General features: G+C 52.2%; 2 protein-coding genes across 6 annotated transcripts in view; both read left to right on the top strand.

The window, feature by feature from the left end:
• Positions 1-1,848: 1,848 nt before the first annotated feature.
• P2RX1 (purinergic receptor P2X 1) lies at positions 1,849-13,871 on the top strand. Of its 2 annotated transcripts, XM_051809321.1 has the most exons (13): positions 1,849-2,145; positions 5,490-5,637; positions 6,139-6,210; positions 6,654-6,723; positions 7,252-7,348; positions 7,598-7,678; positions 8,917-9,058; positions 10,165-10,295; positions 10,921-11,011; positions 11,679-11,744; positions 12,351-12,443; positions 12,959-13,006; positions 13,330-13,871. In XM_051809321.1, exons 1-12 carry the CDS (start codon positions 2,009-2,011, stop codon positions 13,001-13,003), a joined length of 1,173 nt encoding a protein of 390 aa, XP_051665281.1. In that variant the 5' UTR covers positions 1,849-2,008; the 3' UTR covers positions 13,004-13,006; positions 13,330-13,871. The 2 variants fall into 2 exon arrangements, with proteins under 2 accessions (XP_051665281.1, XP_051665282.1); XM_051809322.1 differs by lacking the exon at positions 6,139-6,210.
• Positions 13,872-21,177: 7,306 nt separating this feature from the next.
• The window catches only part of CAMKK1 (calcium/calmodulin dependent protein kinase kinase 1), a 93,534-nt gene continuing 88,898 nt past the window's right edge, over positions 21,178-25,813 (top strand). Inside the window, exon 1 of one of the 4 annotated variants that reach the window (XM_051809305.1) lies at positions 21,178-21,273. The gene's annotated coding sequence lies outside the window, so the exon portion shown is untranslated. The other 3 variants (XM_051809304.1, XM_051809308.1, XM_051809307.1) reach the window with 3 other exon arrangements.

The raw sequence follows: 25,813 nt of genomic DNA on the forward strand, positions 1-25,813 counted from the left end.
AAGGAGACCCAGGCCCTGTGGGTGCTCCCATGGTGGGGTTCCATGCTCCCAACATCGCTCTGGACACATCCACAGGGTCCTGCCCCACCCACCAGCTGCAACATGGCTCCAAGAGATTATAAAATGGGAGATGCATAATGTCTCCCAATGGAAAGTATTTTAGCTAAATCCATGCTCTAACCATTTTATTGACTCCAAGTACCAGCGAGGAGGTTAGAAGTGGCTCTTTTACAAGTCATTTTGCTGTTAAATTTAGCTGTCCTATTTTCATTATCCCCATGGCTTTGGCAAGGGTGAGCAGCCTTCCCTAAAAGGCCTCGTTTCATACAGTAAGTTATTTGCTTCTCTCCTGACAGATATCTAAGCTTATAAGGTTTGTCTGCTCCACTCAATAGCAGTATCAGCCTTCAATCTTGTGTGATTAGCATCAGCATTTCGTATTTGCTTTTGGCTCCCTGTCTGACAGCTTTCCACGTTGCTGAGGGCTGGGGCGTTGGGACGGCATCACGTCACTTGCAACGTGGGATCATCTGATTTTGATTCCCATGCTTCATGGTATGCCCAAAAGATTTGGATAACTGGTTCAGCTGCTTTTCCCCCCAGTTTTCTCTATTGGCCAGCAAAGGTAATCGATTTGTTCCGCTCACTTTGTGGTTGTCAGGTCTGCAATATATTGAGTCGAAAGGTCAACGTGACAGCAAGTGAAGGGCAGTTGAACTTGAGAGGTGGTGATGCTGAGAGAAATGTTCCAGAAAGGAAAGATTTATCCCAGCAGGTTAAGCTTTTCCATATTTCCATTTCCTCCTGCAGGGAGGGCCCTTGTCCCAGGCTCGGTGGCTGCAGAGAGCCAGCAACTCCTTCAAGGTCACGGGAGGCAGAGATGAACTGGGGCTCATGGGATGGAGCCTGTCCTTGCAGGGAGTGCTGAAGTGGCTGGGCTCTGGGATTTTGGGGGAAAAAAATCCTCTGTTTCTCCCAAAACAACCCTGCTCAGTCTTCGTATTCCCCTCCCCAGCAAAGATCCCCCTGTGGGGCTGTGCCCTGGTGCTGCCTAGAGGGATGCAATGGGGACACACGGTACCTCATCCACAGCCTCTGTGCTCCCTCCCTCCCCCTAACTTCCCACTGTGGTGATGTTGGACCCCAGATTTCAGTCTGACATGTTCAAATCCACTCTCTTTCTCAGTGATATTTGCTTAAAGTGGTGCCTGCTGAGCATCCCTCACTGTGATCCTGGCTCGCCTGGCCCTGCTCATGGCCGGGCCTTTCAGGAAATGCTGGGAATGCTGAAAATGCTTCGAAATGCACCCAGCCCAAGTGCTGGGAACCAGCCAAGCCCCAGCTGTTCAGTCTCACCATGGGAGGGGGCCAGGCTGGGCACCCGTCTGCCCGTGGGTTGGCTCTGAATTGCTGGGCTGGGGTTTCTGTGCCCCCCCCTCTTTCATGACCTTTTTCTGGAGCAGGCAGAGGACATGGGTTTGGGACACTAATGGGAGACCCACAGCCTGAGGTGGCTGCTGGGGTAGAAAAGGTGATACCCCCATCCCAGCTCCTAAAATCCTCTCCCAGGACCCCCACCACCTCCATCCCACTCTTGCTCCCAGGAATGCCTCGTGCTCATCCCGAGCCCTGCCCGCAGCCCCTCCATCCCCAGGGAAGGCCCTGCCTGGGCGAGGGTGCATCCCCCGCAGGCAGACAGCTTCATCCTGCTGGCACGTGGGCTCGGCAGCGGGGTGGCCCTGCACCCTCCCGCACCCTGTCCCACCCCCGGACCATGTAGGGCACCCGCTGCTCCCAGCCCAGAGCTTATAGGAAGAGGAAGCCCCATCCCTGCACAGAGGAGGAAACCCGCCAGCCCAGATGAGCACGGAGCCACGCCGATAGCACTCTTATTTTGGTGTTTTTTCTCCACTGTGCAAACAGAGGAGCTGCTGGGCCAGCGGTGGGCACAGCCCACACGGCAAACAGCGGGGCTGCCGGGAGGCTGCGGCACAGCCCTGGCGCAGCCATGGGGCAGAAGTGCATGGACAAGGTGTCCTCCTTCCTCTTCGAGTATGACACCCCTCGGATGGTGCTGGTGAGGAACAAGAAGGTGGGACTGACCTTCCGGCTGATCCAGCTCATCGTCCTGGCGTACATCATCGGGTAAGGCTCCCCGGCGCCTGCCTTCCCTGAAATCTATTGCCCTTTGCCACTGGGTTAAAAAGCAACGGAGAGAAAGGGACTCCTATAATCCCGATATCCCAGTGCAGGGGGGTCACTGCTGATGGCATCGCATCCCTCTGGCCGTGGCTGCTCCCGTGCAGCCCAGTGTCCCACCATGGCTCTTTCAGGCAGTCGCTTGGTCCCCACATCCTCCCCAGAAGCTGCTGTGTGTGCGGGCTGGAGGCTCATCCCTGCCCAGCCCTGCTCCGCACGCCGGGGCCCCGTCTCCTCACTGAGCCCCGTCCAAATCCTGCTCGAGCTGCTGGACGGTGGCCTGAGAATCTGTTGTTATTTTTATTTTCATTTATATTAAATAAGAGGCATCTGGGGCCAGCGCGGTGATTTGTGAGACCCAAGCGGCTCGAGGCAGGGCCATAAATCTCCCTGTCCACCGCCCTGACGCTGGGGCCGAGACGGAGCCTGGCTCCAAATTCCTGGTCTGCTTTGCTTCTGGGAGGCAGCTCCAAGAGCAGCAGCAGTGCAAGGGCAACTGGTTAAAAAAGGCAGCGAGTGGAGCGGGCGGGATCAGAGCTGGATGAGGATGTGTATCCTCAGGTGCCCTGAGGTTGCTGCTCCTGGCACAGGGATTCAGTCCTCGTCCCCTCAGTGTGGGATGATGCAGCATGGTGTGGGATGTGATGGTTGATAAGTCTTTGCTGTGGCCCCATGGCTGCTGTGGGCTCAATCCTAGAGAGAGATCAGCACCCTTTCATTGGGAAGGGCTCCATAGCAGGAGGTTTAAAGGGAGAGGGGGTGTCCGGCCACGAAGGGGAAAATCCGGGTATTTTTGGGGTGCAGGTGCTACATGTGTCTCACGTAGCACAGAGGAAAGGCAGTGGCTCGCAGGGCTCAGTGCAAGCAAGTTGCTGTAGGGAGAAGAGATGGCCAACCTTGCTTTTAGCAGATTCCCTGGAAAGAGAGAAAACCTTCCCAGGGGGTCACTGTGGGACTCCCACACTGCTCCCACGCTGCTCATCAGCTCATTGCTCTGTTGCAAAGGGTTTTGCACTGGCCCAGGCTGGTGTTGGTGGGAGCAGCTTTGTCTCTCCTAAGGACTCAACCTGTGAAGCCCCAAGGCTCCAGCAAACGTGGCTGAGGGTGGTTGGGGAACAGGCACAGATGGTTGCTCAGAGCGGGACTTCCTAAGGAAATGTGGCTTAAGCAACCAGCTAAACTGGAGGGAACAGAGAGAGAACCAGCTTGGGGGTGACAGCCGGGGGCAGAGAGGAGGAGGTTGGCGTATAGTTGCTGTAATTCCCAAGTTTTTCCTGGTTTGGTGGGGTTGGGCACCTCTAGCAAGGGGCTGCCTGTGAGTGCAGCTGCCCACAGTTCCACCAGTCCCTTGCTGCCCATAGCACTGTCCCCAGCTCCCTGCCCACAGCACTGCCCCCAGCTCCCTGCCCATAGCACTGCCCCCAGCTCCCTGCCCACAGCTCTGTCCCCAGCTCCCTGCCCACAGCTCTGTCCCCAGCTCCCTGCCCACAACTCTGTCCCCAGCTCCTTGCCCGCACTGACCCACAATGCCTGAGGTTTTCTCTCCTTTGAAAGCCAGTTTGACAGCCAAATACGTATTTATTTACCATTCTCCCAGCTTTGGTCCCCTCTTGGCAGCAGGCATGGGATGCGTGTCAATGCATGGATGTGCTGGACAGAATGTGGGCAGTGCCATCAGGGCACAGATGTGGGGCCAACCCCCCTGAGAGACCCTGTGTCACCCCTGGGGAGCAGCTCTTCTTTCCTCTGATGACAGATAAGGTGGTATCACTGCTGGCCAGGCGATGCCAGGCGCTTTCTGTGTTTCATTTCCTGAAACCTCGCATGCAAGGAGCCTTGGGCTGAGCCACAGGATGGGGCTGGCAAGGGAAGAGTGTTTGGTGATCCTGCCACATTGGGAAGTGACACCAGGGGACATTTACCACCTGGGCAGGGCTTGCTGCAGCATTTACAGCTTCACGGGAAAACCGTGTTTTGTTTGCTGTGACCTGCTTGGCAGCAGGGTGGGGGCCACATCCTGCCCTGCCATGTGTCCCAGTGGGGTGCCCAGCCATGGGCAGTCACCTCTGCCAGGAATGGATGTGGTGACAGCGGCAGAGGCTGCGCTGGAGGCAGATGTAGGGAAACACTCTGCCATGGTGCTACCCAGCTCACAACCTCCTGCAGCCCCGAGGGCATGGGAAAGATGCCCAGTGTAACCAGTGTAATCCAGTATGGTCTTCTGCCTCAGGGGAGGAGGTTGGAGCTGAGGGTCTCAGCTGGGGTGGCACCAGTGCTGAATTTCTCCTCTCATCCCCATGCCTTTGCTCTCTGTCCCAGGATGCTGATGGGGCTGCAAGCTAAAAAGTTCTGTCCCCAAGAGGTCCCTGTGAGGTCCAGCAGCCACAGGGAAAACCTCCAGGCAGTGCCTGGGGTTCCCCCGTTCTCCTCCCTGCCCATCAGCCAGGTGCCAGAGGACAGGTTGACATGCCAGGCTGGTGTCACGGATGGTCCAATGGGCCACGTGCTGCCTCTGCCACGGCCAGTGGGACTGATGCCCACGGCGGTGGGGACAAAATCCAGATCGCTCCTTTTTTAGTGCCGGGAATGCTCCGCGCCGCCGGGAGCACTACCCGAAATGGTTGCTCGCCCATGTTTACAGTGTCCCAGAGTCAGAGTTAATCCAGCGGCAGCTTGTTTACGCCATAGGTTAAATAGTGTCAGGAGCCCGTCCTAATGGCTGAGTGATGGGCTGGGAAAGGCAGGGAGAGAGAGGTCTGTTCCGGCCACAGCAGTGTCCCTACCCCTGCTCCTGCAGCCCTCTTGCACACAGGGCCACGGCTCCACATTCCCTTTGCTGCGTGGGGAATGGTGACCCTGGATATGAGCCGTGTCCAGGCTCAGCTCCGTGTTGGCCTTGGAGGCACTGACTTCTGGAGAGTGCCTTTGCAGTGGATCAGGAGGGTTCGGGTGGGTCACTGAGCCCAGCAAGCTGCAAACTCACGAGGCTTTAATCCCAAATTGCCAATGGCCATCCTGCTCCATCTGCCTTCACACACTCTCAGCCACAAAATATGTCCCAGTCCCCAAAGCACATCATCTCAGTCAGGGCCTGCAGCTACCACATGCCTCGAGTAAAGGGTGGGAAAGTTCAGCAACACATCCCTCAACCAGCTGGAGCAAATTTGGCAAATTACCCCCCCCAGGTGAGACTTGGCAGAAAAAGCCCCAGTCCCCAGTATTGTGCTGGGAACTGAGTTTTTGTGGAGGAGTGTTGGTGGCTGTGCTTACCCTACCACTTCCCTCTCCAGGTGGGTGTTCCTCTACGAGAAGGGTTACCAGTCTCAGGACAGCATTGTCAGCTCGGTCTCGGTGAAGCTGAAAGGGCTGACGCTGACCAATGAGAGTGTCATGGGCCCTCACATCTGGGATGTGGTGGACTATGTTTTCCCACCCCAGGTAAGGAGGATGGTGGGTGGTTTGCTTCTGTCCCAGTGGCTGCTTTTCCCCATGTGCTGGGGCGCAGGTGGGTCCTTAGTGTAGGCTTTCTGCGGGGCTACCCATGACATGGTGTCCCTGTGGTGGAAAGCAGGTTACTCCTGCCACAAACCTCTGCCCATATATCACCCCTGGGGAGAATGTGGTGCTTGGGACCCACCATGGTGGATGGGGTACGTTAGAGGCTGCCTCTGAAAAGACCAAGACTCCTCCAGACCAGCATCTCAGGCAGCAAAGGGGGTCATCCACTGTCCCGGGGCTGGTGGCACTACATGTCCTCAGGGACACCACCAGCTTCCTGAGCTGCAGCAGAGAGGGGGGAGGATCTAAAGTTAGGGAGAAAGGTGCCATCTGCCTGGATGTGTCCTCGTGGGTTGGGTGCCCTACACCTTGCCCCAGGGACAGGCTCCTCACAGAGGAGAAGCTGTGCTGGCTGTGAGCTCGTTGGCTGTGTCTCCACAGGGGGACAACTCATTTGTGGTGATGACCAACTTCATTGTCACCCCTGGACAGAAACAAGGAACCTGCCCAGAGGTAAACACACCAGCTTCCTTCAGTGGGCTCAGCTTCTGTAATTCAGGGTGGTGGCACTGGGGAAGGGCTTTTTCTGATGTTGGGAGGTTTAGTAAAACCCTGAGCCTGGCCCCATATTACTGTTCCTGACTTGTGTGTTCTATATGAAGGCTTTTATTCTGCTGAAAACCAGGCAGCACCCATTTAAGTTTTCTTCCCTCTGAGATGATCAAGAAGAGCAGACTCGAGACTTAAATAAAAGCATGTGCCTGAAGTTGAAAAAACAAATCCCCCCCCTTTTTTCCTGTTTAATCTGAACATCCTTGGTTGGGAAGGATGGACAAGGCTCTGGTTGCAGCTGAGCAGCACACCCTCAAGGGAGATGCTGCCTGGTGAGGGAGCAGGGACAGAGGGACCAAAGCTGCAGGGTGGGATGCTGAGAGGTGGCTGCTTTCTCCAAACAGCTGCCAGACGCCGGGCTCTGCACGCGGGACAGCGACTGCTTCAAAGGGAGATACAGCCGGCAGGGACAAGGTACGGCCCGAGGCTCCGGCACCGGGGCTTGTGGTGACACACCGAGCAGAGCTGCCTGGGGGGGTGTCTGGCAGGGGGACCTCACAGCTGGGCTCTCTGGTGGGGGGGCTAACGAGATCTGGGAAAAGCCTTTGACATGCTGGCTGAATGTCCCACCTAGGCTGGTCCTGCTTTCCTCTTCTGAAAGACACCTGAGCTGCAAAAAGCTCTGCCAGCAAAAGGTTAATCAAGACTAAACCACTTCCCCCAAACTGCTGTCCTCTATCTGCTCGGCATTTTCTGATATGTGTTTTAGCATGAAAAAGGCCCAGCTGCTCCCCTGCACAGCAGTGCAAGAGAAACCACTGCCCTGAGCTGAGAGGCCACAATTAATTACCCTTTTTACAAGGGGGCACCAAAGCCCTGAGCGTTTAGTGCCTTGGATACCTCTGGCAGAGCTGAAGCCCCAACCAGATCCCATCCATCCCAGTGTGAGGCTGGGATTTTCCAGCATCCAGGGGTGTGAGCAGCTGTTTCTCTTCCACACAGGGCTCATGACAGGCAAGTGTGTGCCCTTCAACAGCTCGGTGAAGACCTGTGAGATCTTTGGCTGGTGCCCTGTTGAAGTTGATGAGCATGTTCCCAGGTGAGGAATCCTGTTGTTGCCCTCTTTCCCACCCCAGCTGCAGCAGCAGCACTTGATGTGGGGCAGAGCAAGACCAGGCTCTGTGAGATGTGGCCAGGACAGCCTGGGTCACGAAAGACCAGAAAGGGAAGGGATGAGATCACCATTTCTCTGGGTCTTGCTTGTCCCAGTTTAAATCTGAATCTTCACCAAATGAGGCTTTCCCTACAGGCTGGAGAGCCAAGTGATGTCAACACTTGTGTTTTTCAGCCCTGCCCTGTTGTCAGAAGCAGAGAAGTTCACCTTGTTCATCAAGAACAGCATCACCTTCCCCAGGTTCAAGGTGTCCAGGTAAGGTGAGGTTTGGGGGAATGGTTTCTGTTTAGTTCCTCCAGCTGTGTCCCTTAGGGGAAACCATCTGTGTGGCTGGATGCTTGATGGTGTCCCTCAGCAGTGAGCCCAGGACTACTCTAACTGTTGCACTGATCCTCAGATTAGCTCATAGGAACTGAGACATTTCCCTCCCAAATCTGTTCCACCTCAGCTGCTGGCTGTATTCACCAGAAAGAAGATTTCTGGAACTAACATCTCCTGAGTTACCCTCACACGATGCACATGAAAATACAGTTTCTCTGATTCTTCATTTTTCTCCTCCCTTTTCTTCCCTGAGAAAACATTAAAATAACTATGTGGCACAGTGGGGTGTGAGCAGCCAAGACAAGCTTGGTGCCAAAAAGGAGCAGAAGTTCCTCTTAACAGTACAGTTCCCACCTGTTTCTGCAATGGGTTGTGGGGTCGGCTCCTTCCAGGCAGTGCTGGGAACAGTGCTGCTGGCTGAAGGAGCACTTGTAAGAGGATTTGTGATGGCACTGATTATACATGATTTGGAACAAATTATCAGAAGCTATTTGTGCTGAAGATGGCAGATTCTTCTCTCTAAGCTGGTCGTGTCCCAGGGTTAAATGTCCTGGCAGCCAGGATGTTTGGAAAAGCCTTGGGCTGAGCTCATGCTGCTGCCAGAGAGGTGGCTGGGAGTGGGGACAGCCCATGCCCCAGCAGCAAGGAGGGGTGGCCTGAGCAAGGGCAGGCTGGAGGGGACACAGTGAGGGGAGCTGGTCCTCAGAGTGAGGGTGACTGGACTGGCTGCTGTGGCAGGGGCTGCACCAGACCCAGCTGGGTCATGGGGAGCTTCCTGCCTTTGATCACCGCTGGCAACGAACTGCTGAGCATCCACGATGGGACACGGTTGAGCAAGACACGAGTCTTACAAAATCATCTGGGGCTGGGAGGTTCAGAGAAAGGCTATTTTTAAGTGAAAGAGCAGAGCAGGGTGGAAGGCAAGAGGTTTTCCTTTTCTTTTCACCCTTTATGGAGGAGATAACAAACTCCAGCTAAATGTAAAAGCTGCTATCCGTGAGCTGTCCCAACTGAGAATTGTTGGTGCATGGAGCAATTGCCTGGCAGAGCCCACAGACAAGCTGGCATGGGAACAGGAGAGGGCCATTGGTTGGACAAGGACCTCCAGAGGTGCTTTCCCACCCAAATTATTGGATTATTCAGATTCCTTCTCACTTTCTTTTCATTCACAGGCGCAACTTGGTTGAGAGTGTTACCAAACAGTACCTGAAGAAATGCACCTATAACAAAGCCACCGATTCCTTGTGCCCTGTGTTTGAACTGGGATATATAGTGAAGGAATCGGGTCAGAATTTTACCTTCCTGGCTATTAAGGTACTTGAATTTCAAATGATGTTCCTTGCTGAAGGGGGGAGGGGGACACTGGCAGAGCAATCATCCCCAGCTGTTGAGATGATTTTCTGTTATCTCAAGAACTCTTGAGAAAACAGAAGTGTCAGAATTAGCTGTTAAAGATTATGAATCTCCTTGGACGTGGCCTAATATTTATGCCTTTCTTGGAAACTCTTGACAAGATTTGACCTGCTGGCAGTAAATCCAGGGTTCAGTTTGGTTTAATTTGTGCAATGAATAACTGGAGCTGTGTGGCCAAATCCCATCCAATTGAGCTTGGAAATCCCAGCTGGATGGTCAAATATCAGTCATTGCACAGTGCAAACTGCAGCCTCTTCCCAGGCTCTGAAATGCAGCTTTGCAGCACTTCTCAGGCTGATGTGCAAGAGTATCTGCTATTCCTGGGCTGCAGAGCCTTATGATAACCTTGCCAGGCATTGAATAAAAGCAGAGGCTTGCATATACGAACATATATTGCATATATTAGAACACACATGCACCCAGGGAAGCTGTGGCTGCCCCATCCCTGGAAGTGTCCAAGGCCAGATTGGACGGGGCTTGGAGCAGCCTGGGATAGTGGAAGGTGTCCCTGCCCATGGCAGGGGGTTGGAACCAGATGGTCTCTGTGGGACCTTTCCCTTCCAACACAAACCATTCTATATACTAAAGGTGCAGAAATATGAGCCTCTGGGACTCAGCTAGTTACAACCTGGAGTGAGCTCATGACTAACTGCATCATTTCCTGAGCAATCCCCTGGGTAGAATCAAGCAAGGGAAAGCTGTTCCCATAAGGACTGTGAGGGATCTGCAGTGAGCACTGTTTCTCAGGAGCATGCCTTGGGCACAGGGTGCCCAAGAGGGCTTGAATCTGGTTGTGTATCCAGCATCCAGGGCAGAAGCAAGGGCCTCCACGAAGGGCACAAAGCTGAGGCTGTCCAGGAGGGCTGAGGCAGCAGTGAGGTCTGTGTACCTGGAGAGCCAGGACACCCCACAGCACTGAGACAGGACATGTATGAGGAGGGAGAGCATTTTTCTGTGTGGGCCAGGCCCAAGAGGGGGCAGCCTCGTGACTCCCCTCTCTGCTGCAGGGTGGAGTGGTGGGCATCACCATAGACTGGAACTGCGACCTCGACTGGCCTGTCCGGTACTGCAAACCCATTTACCAGTTCCACGGCCTTTACAATGATGACAGTAACGTTTCACCAGGCTTCAACTTCAGGTAAGGACACACCTGTTAATCTTCCAGCATAATTCAGTTCTCTGGTTCTCACAGTACTCAAGGGATGGTGGAGGATCAGAGACTGTTCTCCAAAATACTCTCTACCTCTGCATTGCCAGACAGCAGTGCTCTTTTTAAAACAGCATGAGAAAAGTGATAGCACAGCCCTTGGCCTCAAAATTACCCCATTTCCTTTCCCTGTACATCTCCTCCTCCTCGCAGACTCTCCTGCTCAGCTGAGCTCTTGGGAAGCCCCTCTGAAAGCCTGGAGATGGTGCAGGGTCATCTCCCATGTTCCCACACTTCAAAACACTCTCTAACCTCTGCTCTGTGAGACAATCACTTGTGCTGCACCAATATCTGCTGTCACACAGCACTTGGGGACATCAGGTCAAACAGCACGAGCAGGAGCTGGAACCCCAACTTGCAGGTGGGGAAAGGGAGGCACAGAGAGGAGAGGTGCCAACAGCCCAGCTCCTTCAGGGGGTTTAAGGAGAAGGTCAGGACCGTGGCTGTGATAGCACATTCCCAGATCTTTGTCCCACCAAGATCCCCATGCTGTTGGGTTGCAGGGGGCTGTTAGGCACCCTGGCAGGCCATTAACACTCAGCATCCACTTGGACAGATATGCCAAGTACTACAAAGAAGATGGGATGGAAAAAAGGACCCTCTACAAGGTGTTTGGGATCCGGTTCGACATTTTGGTGAATGGCAAGGTAAGGGTGGCCAGGCACCAGGATCAGCCCTGGATCCCCAGGAGAGCAGTGCCATGTCCTTGTGAAGGTACCAGGTCTGCAACGCAGCACTGGGGTCCTGTGGGGCCAGGAAAACCAGTGTGAGGGGTTTTCTTGGGTGCTGGCCCACCCACAGGAACCCTTGGGAAGTCCCGGGGAAGGGAATATAAGAGAAGAAGCCCATTTTACAGGGCATGTCTGTCAGCTGCAGTTTGGTCAGTGGTTTTGTCCAAAAAACATCATGATTTTGGACAGGGGGGAAAACTGTGGAAAGTCAAAACCTTTTACTGATATTTCCAAAAGCTGGACACTTCGCATTTTTCTATTTTGTCTCTTTCTTCCCAGTGGAAGAGAAGGCTTTCCTCGTTGTGTTCCCACTGGGAATATTTACAGGGTATACTTTTTTGTTGTTTTTTTTTTTTTTAATTAAAAATACAGGAAGCAAAGTAACTTAATTTTATTTCAGCCTAAAACCAAAAATATTTTTTTGTTTGACCAGCTCTGGCCCAGCTCCTGTTTCTCTCTGTGCTGTGGTTGTAGTTTGGGCTGCTGCAAGGTGCTTTTGCCAAGCCCCACCTACAGCTACAGCACCTTTTTTCCCCCCCAGGCTGACTGTAACTAATCACCTATTTTCTTTGACTTTATTCAGGCAGGCAAATTTGACATCATCCCAACCATGACCACAATTGGCTCTGGAATTGGTATTTTTGGAGTGGTAAGTTCAGATATTTCCAGCCTCTATATGGAGACTCTCAAATTATTCTTCTTGCCTGTGACATCCGTGGGAAGTGTCCCTGAGCTGCAGTGAAATACTGGCTCCTGCTCAGGGAACCAGAGGATGGGCAAAGTGGGAAAGGAGGTGCTCTCCTGCCTCACTAGCTCAGGAAAATAGATTCCTGCTGGCCAGTGAGGGGAAGGCTGGCTCTCCTGACAGGGCCATGCCTTGGTATCCTGATAGTTTCAAGTTAGAACTGGCATTGAGGGAGTTTTGGAGGTGATGGGCAGGATTTCATGCAGGATGGAAAACCAGCATCCTATTTGGTTATGGTTGTTACAGATTGGGTAAGTGCAGAGTACAACACACTCGGCATCATACCCAAAGTGGAAACACTTAATTTCTGTTGACTTAAGTCACCCAGTGTTGAACCCAACACACTTCACTTCTGTCCTAAAGGACAGCTGGGGGCCGTACACTCTTTAGCAACTGCCACATTGTGGGTGGAAGCAGAAGTGACCCTAGACTGTGGGACAAACTGGAAGCACACAATGGTCCAGGTGAGCTTGGAGGGCGGCTCCAACCCTAACTGTGCTTTGATTTAAGGCCTCTGTCCTCTGTGACCTGCTCCTGCTGCATTTCCTCCAAGGACGGGACTATTACAAGCAGAAGAAATTCAAATACGCAGAACAGGAGCCTGTAAGTAACAGCGAGTCCCTGCCCTGCCCAGGCTCTTGTGGGGGTGTGAGTGTGGCTGTGTGCATGAGTAATGATGCTGTAACACAAACATCCATGCTGAGGAGCAACCAGGCGCCTTCCCGAGCCCTTGGGACTGTCGGAGACGGGGATCCATGAATCTCCTCTCCAAAATTACTGAGATCTTGTGTGACTCACTGTTAATAGCTTTATTCTCTCCCTTTAACCTCAGATATTCTGATATCTGGTAACCCTTGCATTGCTTTAAGGGAAAGCAAGGGCAGACCCGTGCTTCAGCAAACTGGAAAATGTCCCCTTCTCCGCTCTCTGGGAACATCTCCATGACCATGGAATGTTTTATGGTCTTTCATAGGACACAGAAACAGCTCCCCTCAAATTCATCTGAAAATATGCTTATACATTGGGGTTTAGAAGTTGCTGCCCAACCACATTTTTCCCTGGCATTAGAAAGGAGCAGGTCTGTAAAAGAATCCTGTTTTCTCTCATTTAATCCCCAGTCAAAGTCACATAAGAAGGAAAAGGAGCTGGACAACACGCAGTGAGAGGTGAGTGGTTTTTCCCCAGCCCCACTGGCCTATGGCTGGCCTATGGATGGAGGGCTTTGGTCTCAGGGCTATGCCAAGGCCCCCAGAAAGGCAGGAGGGTTTCAGGGAAGGCAGGAGGGCTACAGGGAAGGCATGGAGGAGATCTGAGCTGAGGACAACAATGTCTAACCTGGAGTCAACATTTCCCAACATGAGCAATTCTGGGGGCAGCACTGGGTGTGGGGTGTGGGATTGACATCACTTCTTCAGTGGCAGCATTGCTCAAAGAGGGGTAATGGGGGGCAAGACACCAGAAATCACTGTGCACCTTTCTCTCTTTGCAGAATCCACACTGACCAACAAACCTGCACCCTCTTCCTCCTCCTCCTCTCCTAAAACACGGTTACCATCCCCTGTCACCAGCCTGTGCCAGCCCCAAGGCCAGCAGGAGCAGCGTCCAACACCAGCTCATGGGAAGGTGGTGCCCTGCAGCCTGGGCAGGGGCCGGTCGGCCCGGTACCCGGCCTCTGAGGGGCACAGGGATGCTGTGGGTGGGCTACTAAGGGACCCTTGGGGCCCTCTGCCAGCCCTGCTGCAGGGCACTGGGGTCTGCTGCCACTGCAGACCCTTCTGAAGGGCTCCCACAGCATCCTGCCTGGTGTTCCAAAACCATGCCAGGGCACCCTGCACCTGAAGCCCCTGGGGAGACCACTGCTGCCTCTCCCTTCCCCGTGGCACCCTTGGACAGCTTCAAATTGAGGAGAAGGAGAGGGAAGGAGAGCTGGCGGGAACCATGTCCAGTCCCTCAGCGTAGGAGAAAAACGGTTATTTTGTAAGGATGTATTTTGTTAAAAAAAAAAAATAAACCTTTAGTTTTTCTACTACATCCCTTGCTTGCCCCAGGGTCTGGGGTTTGCAGTGCTTTTCACCACTGGGGGGTTTGTGCATGCAAGGCAATCCCATAAATTGGGCTTGAGTGTGGGGCTCAGTGCTGGTTCCTCCAGCCCCTGCCTTCCTGTGCAGGGCCCCTGGGCCTCTGGCCACGAGCAGGGGCTGTTATCAGTGTTGTCACTTTGGTTTCCTCCTCAGACAGCCTGGCTTGGGGGGAGTGCTGGCTCACTGCCAGACATCCAGATCTGCTGCCCTGCGCCAGCTCTGCCTCAGCTGCCCTTGCTGGTCAGTGTTAGCCTGTCAGAACCGACCTTCTCGGGAGTAGCCTCACAAACCAGTTCTTTGCACCCAGGAACAAAAGTTTTCCTCTCTGCTGGAAGATTTGCACTACTCAGCATGTGCAGCTGGACATCATGGACTGTGCTCAGACCCCACATCCCTGCGAGCAGCCCCTGCCCTGCGCTGCCAGCTCTGCTCAGTTCTCCAGGATCCACCAGCACAGTCCCTCTCCGAACATCATTTTACCTCCCGAGGGAAATACTGCCTTGGTCACTTCAAAAGTGGATCCCAACTGCACTGTGAGAGTCAGTGAAGAGGCTGCAGGGGTTGGTGTGCCTGGGCCTGCAATGCTGCTGAGAGCAGTGGGGAGCGTGAGCCAGAGCCTGCGGGATGGACGCATCACGGCGGGATCGTGGGGACACAGGAACACGCCACAGGCAGATGCAGCTGATATTTGGTCATAAGTTCAACAAGCAGTTCAAGCCATACATTCCCCACAGGGAGATCATTTGATGTCAGCAGAATGCCTCAGCTTTCCCGTGCAGGGTGGGTTTCTGTAAGGTTATCCATGGTCAAGTTTTTCACCCTTTCTCGTGCTGCTGTCCTGTGTAAGAGGTGCCAGGTGCTTATACTTAAGATGCAGAAAGAGTAAGGGAAAGCCCTGTACTCTCTGGAGGAGCTGGTGCCCGTTCAGCGGGCACTGGGGGCGTGGGGCTGGGGGTTTCCCCAATCCACGGGGGCTCTCCTGCAGCGCTCGTGGAGGCACTGCACGGTCCCGGCTGGTGCAGCTCCCCAGCAAGCTGCCACCAGCAGAGGGGACTGCGAGACCGTGTCACACAGATACGCCTGCGGGAAATCCTGTTGCCAGAGACAGCGAAGCGAGTGTTCAGGTAACCTTTCACACCCACTTAAACTGGGTCAATCTCCGGTCAAAACTTAAAATAACCAGCGCGAGGCTGCAGGTAGAGCAAGGGGCTGTTTCTGCCTGCTTAATCTTTCAAGCTGCTTGGAATGCAAAGCGCCCGTTCTTCCCTAGGAAGAATTAAAAGGCAGAATAGGAAATCAGAAAAAGCGCTACTTGTACATGATCCCATGTAGTTGCTATCCAAAACTTCTGAGCTGAGATCCCTAAAAGTCCCAACACTGCTTTAAAAATTATGTCAGGGCTTATTTGCATTTCCATACTTGCTTTTTAAAATGCAATCTTTGGGAATCCTTTTGTTTGCTTTTCATTCACCAGCAGAATGAGTGAGATATTGTGATTTTTTTTTTTTTTTTAATTCTTTCATCTAAACAAGGTCCTCCTCTAAGCCCAGGTGCTGTGGTTCCCGAGTGGGACCAAACAGAGCGATGGCTGTCTGGAGGAAACTAAGAAGTGTCCAGTTTTAACATACACTGGTCCCCTCTGCTGTATGAAGTATGAAAAGGCAGGGAAAACCCACGGCAATTGTTTAGGTCCTTCTTTTTGCCAGAGGTGCTGGAGCTGGTGCTAAGGGGTGGGAAAGCAAGGAAGAAGGGCTGGTCTGCTTAGCTCTGTGGCGTAGATGCTCTATTTCAGCATTGCAGCTCCCAGTCCTTCTCCCAGTGCCTTCCAGTTTGCCAAAATTGAGGCCAAATTACTGAATGAGGGATAGGACACAACAGTTAAAATCTGTAGAGCTGAAGACTCACAAATGGAAATGCTGGCAGGGTAAGACACCCGGCAGTGTCCTGGTGTTGCTACTGAGCTGCTTTCAGCGCAAGTCCCCGGGGGAGGTGTGGGTGACCGGCAGGACTGTGCTCCAGTCCTCTTGGTTTGGCCTGAACTTGCTCTGAGGGTCAGGGGAGAATTTACTGTGCTTGGGCAGAAGAATTTCCTTGTGTTGAATCCAGAAAATAACTGTATTCGAAGTAGTAAAGATGCAGGCAGTATATCCTGCTGCTCTCTGACCTCTGGGCAGCAAAGCAAAGTATCACAGAATCCCAAAGGGATTTGGTCACTGTGTGAAGACCCCCTCAATAACAGGTTGCTGTGCTACTTCCTGTTTATGCTGTGGCCAGCTGAGGATTGGGTTGTTTGTGGGGGTTTTTTTTAAGTCTTTATTTCATTGCATTTTGGTTTTTACACAGTTAATAGCTAATACAAAAGGACCCTTCAGTAATTCAAACGCTGCCCCAGAAAACACGCAAGAAAGAATATCTATTCTCCAGCTAATCCCTAATCTTTACAATCAGCACTAACAAGCCCTTGTATGTGATGGTGTCAGTGCTCTAAGGACTCTTACACTGATCATGGGTGTTAGATGATGAGAGCGAGCTCTGAGTGCAGTGTGACTACGGTGGCTTTATAGAAAGGAAAACCAAGATACAAGCAAATAATTTCTGAACATGGATTTAAATGCAGCGAGAATTTTCTGCCTTTGACCAGTTATTGTTATCTGTGAAGGTTACCAGGTTGGACCTTGTACAAATATATCTTTTCACTTCCCTCAGGCATGGTTATTTTGAAAGAAATCACGTAGCACAGATATTCCAGAAGAGTAATTGCAGAAAATCTTATTTGGCAATAATTATGCTGGTTAGTGATGCTGCAGGGATGAGGAATTATATTTCAACCTCTGCAGAGCTGGCAATATTTAATCATTATGTTTGCGCCCAATTCCCAGCACAATGAGGCCCTGATTTCCACCTGGTGCTTCCAGACACTGTAACAAGACAAATTAAATGAATAACACTCAAGAAGGAGATAGCTCCTTCCCTGTGCAACCTCTCCTGTCTCTAACCCCACTCATTCGTCCCCTGGCACAGCAGACTCCCTGTTATTTTTAACCAGTCCTTCACTTAGGACATTCTTGGATTTTTCCCTAAAAAAGCACCTGCCTTTTTATTTACACTAACTCCCTGTCTTTTTTTTTGATGTGGGAGAATGATTTCAGTAAGGTAAATTCTCTGGCTGACACACAATGAAGGACTGGCAAGAACATGTATGTTCTGCCAGCTCTGAAGGGTGCTTTTATCTCCCTCTGTCCCAAAGTTGGGCATTCTAGGGCATTCTAGGGTCAGACTGTGCTGGGTGGCACAAGGAACTTCTCGGCCATTTGAGCACTGGACATCTGGAGCTCAGCCTGCAGCCACCTCCCGGGTCCAGTGTGGTTCTCACAGCTCATTTTCGCTGCTGCCAGCTCTGTATTAATTATGCCACGCTATATTCTTTTGCTTTCTGTGGTGAAGTGCTCTCTCCTTCTGTTATCTATTTCTAATTGCTTTATTACTCTATTTTAGAAAGCATAAAGCCTGAAGTGTCCGAGTGGGTTCTGAATACAGTGACAACTCAGCCAACCGCTGGGCTCTTGGGCAGGGGTGAATCAGGATCCCTCCAGTTAACAGGGCTCTGCCTACCAGCACCAAGTACAGGTCCTGCTCAGCTTTATGGCACCATAAAGAGGTTTCTTAAGTGAAAGGATGGCTTCGACTCTCTTTTTATCTAAACATACTTGTGAAATGCCTGGAGAAATGTAAGCTCTTCCCCTTATGACTGTAACTCCAGGACAGGTTCAATAAACACCTTCCCAGTCATTGCACCCAGAAAACATAAAAGATCAGTTACTAACCAACTACATCCAGTCATTATTGAACAGAAACATCAGAGTCTTATTTTAACACTAAGCAGCAGAGAGACATTATTTGGGACTTCCATTGCCCTGGTCATGGCTGCTCTGCAGTGTGATCACCTGTGTATTATGAAAAGGGAAACTGAGGCACATGGTTTGTTTTGTTTTCTGGAAGAAACATCAGCTTTTGACTGAGCTTAGCTAACCAGGTTACTTCATAGGTCAGGTGCTGGCAGTCTTTGCCAGAGAGGATTGTTTCAAACCTTGATGCTGGTGCTAAACTGTGCTTCAGACATCACTGGTGATTCGAACTCCTTGGTGCTAAAGGATAGAGGTCTCTAGGGGACAAATATCAGCCCTTTCCGAACAGTCAGCATCTCCCAGGCATCTCAAAGTCAAATGTGAATCAGCCCAAATGGCTTCTGAAATCTTTGCAAAAACCTCCTCAGCAGCAGTGAGGGCAGGAGGAGCAGGAAGCTGAAAGGTTTGCTCATTCCTCAGGAGAAGCTGAGTTGGCCCCTGTATTAGCAAGGCCTTGTTTGATTGAACTGAAAACCCCTGTGAAACAGGTCAGTGTTTTGTTTTCTACATGAGATCGTCTTTCAGAGCATCTCTCGTGCCCTGGAGCCACAGGAGCACAATCTCTCCACAGGCACAGCCACATTCCTGGGTCCTGGGCACTTATACCCAGACATCCAAGAAGGAGGTTGGGGCTTTCATTGCTCGGGGCTGGGAGGAGGCTTTGTTTTTGCTCATGGGCTTGTCTTACTTTTCTTGAGAGCCCACTATGGCAAACAGGCAGCCTGGGAGCTCAGGCTGGTGGCTGCCTTGAGGTGATACCTAATCAGTGTCATTAGCTAATATCCAGAGCTGCTGGAAGAAGGCAGCATGAAAGCACAAACTTGGAAGCACGAACTCAAGGTGATGAGGCTCTCTCCTGCCCTGTTACAATCACAGAATCATTTAGGTTGGAAAAGACCTCTGAGATCAAGTCCAGCTGCAAACCTAACACTGCCAAGTTCACCACTAAACCACGTCCTTAAGTGTCATCCTCTCACTGCTTATCACACCGCTGTTCACCTGCTCTGAGAGCCCTTCTCTGCCTCAGTGTTTCTGTTCATGGAAAGTCTTCTCTGCTGGATTTTTTCTGTGATCTGAAAGAGTAACCCCTTGTACCTTTCTAACAGGGATCATTTCACTGAATATAACAACTCCTTAGTAGTCAAGCTTAAAACCACACAGTGTTTCAGCTCCAAGCATTTTTGACTGAAAATTGGCAAAGAGAATGCACAAATATTTTCGATGGAAGTTAAAGGGCATTAGCCCTGAATAAACCTGTTCATCCACAGAGAGCTGCTCAGCTGCCTGTGACCAGCCTGGGTGACAAAGCACATTTCTGCAGGAAATGTAAGATTTGGATGCACATAGCAAATTGCAGAATTGTGTTTATAATAAACACACCAAGTAAATGAAAAAATTCATGGTCTTTGCTAGGCTTGCAATACAACTTTGCTGTTTTAATGATTAGTGTCTCTTAATTACATTTTGGTACTTCTCTCAACACAGTGACAACCTGGGGAAGTTTTTTTCAGATGGGAAAAAAAGTTGGTAGTAAACCACAAGTTGCTTTATTAGTATGCTGAGTTATTTCGAGTTATGAAACACATAGTAAGAAATTAATTTGTTTCCAAAGCAGAGGATTATTTGAGGCCCATTGGAAGCAGGCACAGGCATTTCTATCTGCCTGTTGTCACAGCGGGAAGGAGCAGGAGTTTGCAGCGGGTTGAGTCAGGATGTGGATTTAATCCTGATCTTGCTCTCTGGCTAAATCCAAGATTCCAGGAGGGGACCCTGACCGCGAGTGGAGCCAGAGCACAGCCCAGCAAGCCCAGCCACGAGTCACTTGTCACAAAATCAACATCTTCAAGAATCCCACAGGAAACACACTTCCCTGCTGGGTGCAGTGGGAACCCCTCGACCCAGGGGCACGGTCAACTGTGAGCCAAGAAGGTAAAAGAGAGTGGGAGGGAAAAACAAAGCATGAGTCATAAACCATAAAGGGCATCTGCTTGTAGGAATTCCTTGAGTGACGGCAGTGGAATTAGTTGATGTGCAGCATTTCCCCTCGCTGCTGTAAGAGTTCAGAAAATGTATATGGTCAGGGTTGGGTGTTATTACTTTAGAGACAGAGCCTGGATAAGGAGTCACTCCTGTGCCAGGATCCCAGAGAACCAGGCTGCTCTGCCTGGGATGTGGGCTCCCACCTTCACCTCCTCGGACCCAGGGGAGAGCAGGGGAGCCGGGAAAAGGTCCCACACCCACAGTCTGGTTGCCTGTGACCCAGGGAGCAGCCAGCCAGGGGTCCCTCACATTGTGTCCCTCTGCCTGGAATAACCATCCCCTGGGGCTGGCAGACCCTCCGCTCCCTGCCCTGCCAGCGCCACTTTCCCTGATTATATCAGGGAATATTAGGGATAATTTCTTCACAGAAAGGGTGATTAGACATTGGAAGGGGCTGTCCAGGTAGGTGGTGGAGTCACGTTTGCTAGAGGTGTTTAAGGACAGACTGGATGTGGCACTGAGTGCCATGGTCTGGTTGACAAGGTGGTGTTGGGTCATAGGTTGGACTCGATCTCAGAGGTCTTCTCCAACCTGATTCTGGGATTAGCAAAAAGCCTCGTGTTTTCACCCAAGAGCCCCCTCCCAGATGTGCTTCTGGTTGGACACCACACGGCCACACGCCGCCGAAAAAAGCTTTTTTTGCCTCAAAACCCAGCCGGGACTGAGGAGGGCAGGGAGAACCCGGTGCTTCTCCGTGTCCCTGTCCTTATCCCTCACGGCCACACGCCGTCGAACAAAGTGGAGTTTTGCCTCAAAACCCATCCGGAGCTGGGGCGGGCGGGGAAAACAGAGTGCCTCTCCCTGTCCTTCTCCCTCACAGCCCCATACCCCCGAAAAAGGGGTTTTTTACCTCAAAACCCACCCAGGGCTGAGGCTGGCAGGGAGAACCCGGTGCCTCTCCCTGTCCTTGTCCTGCCTCCCCCTGGCCCTGTCCTTCTCCCTCATGGCCACAAGCCGTCGAAGAAAGTGGGGTTTTGCCTCAAAACCCCCCCGGGGCTGAGGCGAGCAGGGACAACCCGGTGCCTCTCCCTCACGGCTCCACGCCGCCGAAAAACTGTGTGTGGGGGGGAGCGGTTTGCCTCAAAACCCACGCGGGGCGGGCGGGGAAAACGCGGTGCCTCTGTCACACGGCCACACACCACCGAAAAAAAAAAAAAAAAAAAAGGGGGTTTATTTTGCCTCAAAACCCGCCCGGGGCTGAGGTGCGTGGGCAGAGACGCCCCTTTCCCCTCAGGGGCGCACGGGCGCGCGCCGCGGGGGGCGCGGCCGCCGGCAGCCAATGGGCGGGCGCGCGCGCGGGCGGGGCGCGCTCGGGCCCCGGCCCCGCGCGGCCAACGCGGGGCGGGCGGCGCGAACGGCGGAGCCGCGGGGCGGGCGGGACGGACCGGGCGGCACCGCCGGGCGCAGGTGAGGCACCCCCGGGCACCGAGAGACCCCCTGCGCGCCGACCGACCCTCGGGCAGGGACCCGCACCCGCGCACGGACCCCCCACACTGCGGCCGCGGCGCTCCCGCGGGCTCCGCCGCCGGGCTGCGAGGCCCTCGGCGGCCGAGGGACAGGTGACCCACGGGGGATAATCCACGGGGGTGGTCCAGGGGCAGCGTCCCCGCGGCGCTGGAGCGGGCGCGGGTGGGCTCCGGGCGCGCCGGGGGTGGGTGGCGGGTGAGCTCGGGCAGCCGCCGCATCCCGCGGGCTGCGGGAGCCGCCGCCGCAGCGGGGCCGGGGAGGTGGCGATGCGCCCCGGCAGCCGCGGCTCCGGAGGGGTTTGCTTTTACGGAAATAAATGGGAGGGGGGTAAAAATCCTTCTGAAAACTGGGATTTTGAGCGGTTTACTCATCCCACGAGCTGTGTCTCGCCCTTTTCTAGAGGGGGCAGAGGAGAAGGTAAGAAGTGCGGCGAGCTCCGTGCGGGTTTGTTGCGGCTTCCTAAGGCTCCTTGCTGCCCTTGGGATCGGTCTGAGCTCCTCAAAGTTTGGGTTTCTCAAGGATCAGTGCCTTAGTCTGAGCCGTCCTGCCCTGGCCGTGTCTCGGAGCACACACCTGGCAGCCAGGCTGGCACGAGAGGGGCTTATCTTCCTCTCTGCTTACCTTGGCTCTGAGGGACCATAACCTGCAGCTCCCAAAGGCCTGTGTGCTGTGAGCAAGGAAAACTGCTGATCCTGCAGAGATACCACTTCATTCAGCTGCTCTGTTAAAGGTAAAATTACCGTTCTGCTGTAGTTGTAACTTAATGGAGAAGGTTTTGTTCAATAGGAAACTGTTGCTTGTCTATTTACAACAGTCTGAGGATCCACGTTAAGCTTACAGTGCATCCCATCATGTGTTAACTTCCTCCATGTGAGGCCTCTCTGGCAGCCTCAGTTTGTCCTGGGGGTTGACATGGGATGGCTTTGAAGTGTTGCTTTTGAAAGTGGATAAGGCAAGCAGAGAGACTTTATCTCAGTTGCTTGAAGAGAAAAACCAAAGCCAGTGTGCTGGGGCAGTGCTCCAACACGTTGCTGTGCTGCACCCTGTGCTCGGGCTGGGGTGCCTGGTTGTGAATGGGATTAATCTCCAGGCAGAGCAATAAATTGCTTCCCTGGGCTTGCTCCCCTGGCTTTTTCCTGGAGAAGGACAGATCTTAGCAACCAGGAGCGTAAGCACCAGGCTCTTATCATTCCAGCGAGGAGTTCAGGCATGTCATGGTTTGACATGGTATGAAGGTTGGGCTTTAAGTCACAGTAGGTGCTGAGCCACGGGGTCCTGATGGTTTTCCTCTTTTTTTGAGGAAGCTCTGTTCCCTGGCATCGAGGGCCTTCAATCTGGAGCTGTCTCCAGCTATTTCCTCTTGGTTTTATGATATGTCTTGTGAGTTGGAGTGGGGTATGTGTGGGTGCTCCCAGGACAGCTCCTGGCCCAGCGAGGGTGGGCAGAGCTGCTCATCCAGAGCTGCTTCTGGAGCAGAGCTGCAAGGTGACCTCACCTGTCCTGGCATTGCCCTAGAGAGCAGTGAGGTGCCCCATCACCCCACACCGCTTGTGTGGTGCTGTACTTCTGCCATGGCTTCCAAAGCCTGTGCTGCTGCCCTGTGCTCCTTAATTAATGTGTTCATTAAGCCCTAACTGTCTTTGCCTGATACAATTAATTGTCCTGGCACTGACCAGACGTTCAAGGCCCAGCTTTTCTTTTGCTGGGAAGGGACTGTGGGATTTCTCTTCCCTTGTGGGCTCCTGTGGTGTGGCTGCAGTGGGAATGCTCTGAGGATGCAGCAGAGGAGATGTCTGGAAGGATAATGTTGCAGTGTTCTGTTTGCTGGAGGAAGAAGCAGTGCTTAGGCAGTGGTCACCACAAGCACTTCTGTGGTTTAAACCTTGGCTGGGCATGAAGAGGTGCCACAATGCTGAGTGTGTCACTGTCCTTCAGCCAAGGGTCTGCTTGCCAGGCTACTGCATCTCTTTTTGCTGATACTTGTTCTCTGAAGTTACTGAAAGGTGTATTAACCCTGTATTTGTGGCAGCCTGTCACAAACTGTGGAAAGAACAGTCGCGTCTGAAAGCCGAGTCTTCTGTTCTGTGTCAAGGTGGACCTTAGAAGAGCCTTTATAGGGTCATTGCTACCCAGGGGCAGGGGAAGGAGAAACTTCTTTTTTAAGAAGCTTCAGGAAAAGGCTGAGGGTGCTGGATGGCTTCTAGCAGGGTGGTTTGGGTCTCCAGAGGAGGTATCTGCCTGGCTGAGGGGCAGAGAGGATAAATCTGATGCAAATCCGGGTGTGCCAACCTGGTGGGGAGCTCAGTGTGAGGATTTTGTCAGTGCTGGAGCTGTGGAAGTCAGTTGGGTAGTGTCTGAAATCAATATGTGCAATTCCTCTGCCTTGGGAAGATGCCTGGCGGGAGGATACCTGTTATTGCCCTAAAGCTCAGGTGGATGATGGGCAGGTGGAATGTCCAGGGGTCTGTTCAGCTGCTCAAAGCACTGACAGACACTGGGTGTAGGGGAGACAGGTTCTTCTTATGTGGGAGATCTCCCTTGGCTCCAGGTGCTGTGGATGCTGAGCAGGCAGTGTTAAGCTAATCAAGTATGAGAAAGGTGGGAGGGAACACGGTTTGGGTGAGGTCAGCAGCAGAGCCCAGCTTTGGGCAGCATCAGGCTGAAGTTGGAGCTCTCCTGGCACCCGAGTGTGAAGGAGGGTGGGCAAACAGGGCTTTTGAGTGGGTTTTTACCTTTAACTTGGGGTGAAGGAGACTTCTGCAGAGCCTCTGGCAGATGCTGCTACTCAGCCCCGCCACTGCTGCAGTTTGGCAGGTGGAGAGGGAGGGAAGCTGAGAAACAGTGAGGGGGCAACTTACCCCTTCATCTCTGGGATGAAAGCAGTCAGTGTAAAAGCCCAGCATAAACTTGGCATGACACAAAGTGTTATTGGCTTGTGTCTTATAAGGTAGCAAAGCAGACACCTCTGGGGACAACTAGGTATACAGTAACCCTCATCAAAATTCCTCCTCTTACGTCTGTCTCTTCATGGTTTCTTCTCTGATTTTCAGTCTTGTTTTTGGGCACGGGATGTCACTTGCTTTGAGAAGCAAACATCCAACGTGCAGGGAGGTGACCCAGTCACCAGAAAATATGTGGTTGGAAAAGGAATGTGCGTGGCTGGCTGTAAAAGCAGTGGGGATGATTGAAGTGTACAGAGCAGTTGTTGACACAGTGCAGTCACCGTGGCAGAGCTGAGGGTTGGTTAGTGTTGTTTGTGATGGATAAAGCAGCAAAGTATCAGGTACAGCAGGTGAATGAAGGATACCAAATAATGGCATGTGGTCAGGCGTGTTGTTTTAACACAGTGGTTAAGCTTAGCATGGTTGGGGAAAAAGATCTGAAAATTTCTAAAGAGAAGAAATCCTGATAACTGATAAATTGGAGTAGGATACTAATTTGAAAGACAATGGTGGGAAGAAGCTGCAGTGACTGTCACGGATGTGTGGGAGGGTGGTTGCTGATTTGTGGTGGTGGGTGAGGTGTGAGTACACATGTTCCAGCTCTTCAGAAACTCAGATGTTTCCCAGGCTTGTGCAGTTGGCCACAGTTGGTGACTTTTAGGATTGAGTCTTTAATCACAGAAAAACATTTTATAGACTTCATCATTAATGTTGAGGTGCAGTCAAAGACTGCAGAACTTGCAGGTCCAACTTGCTAAGGAATTTGCAGACTGGATTTGTTGGTCACTTTTTCTACTGGTTTAAGTCTTTAGAAACATTTTCCTGTTTCATTGCAGTCTTCAGTTTTATTATATATTCATACATATTCTATATATTAGCTATTAAGTTTATTTTATATTTTTGACACAAGTGATATGGATAGAAACAGAGGAAGAAGCACAAATGTTACACAAAAGTGTCAAGGACATGACAGTGGGGAATTTTTTGGATTTTGCTTTTATGTGCTGGTGTCCCTGTATAGGGAAGTTTTCCTGGAAGGTCAAATCCTTTTGAGGACACAGCTTCTCAGTGGGCTGAGGCTTGCAGCTGAAAGGGAAGGCTGTCCCATGGCAGCTGGGAGCTGCATGTCCCACAAACCTGCTGGTTTAGAGAGTGAACCTGGTTGAGTATGAACCCCTGTATTTTACTTCTTGATGTCACCCAGTGCACGAGCTGAGTCATGCCTTGGATAAGGTGTGGTTTGTTGAGGGTTTGTTTCTTTTGGGTTGCTGCCCTGGGCAGGCATAATTTTAGGGCGAGCACTGCTGAAATAGTTGTAGTTCCTTTTAGCCGAATCCATGTGGGATTAATTTAGGCTGCTCGTCTCTGGGGTGGCTTCAGTGTTTCTGCAGAGTGGTGGCTGTGTTTGGGGAAGGCTGTGAAATGTTGTGATTAATTCTTCAGCATTGTTCAGAGAGCTGATGGTGAAGTTGTTAGCTAGTTAACAGTGACTGCTCTAATTATTCTGGTGTAATGTAAACAGGGAGGCTGTGATGTGC

The sequence above is a fragment of the Manacus candei genome, unplaced genomic scaffold (assembly GCF_025592945.1).
Source record: "Manacus candei isolate 608988 ecotype Guabito, Panama unplaced genomic scaffold, ASM2559294v1 h1tg000076l, whole genome shotgun sequence".
NCBI lineage: Eukaryota > Metazoa > Chordata > Aves > Passeriformes > Pipridae > Manacus > Manacus candei.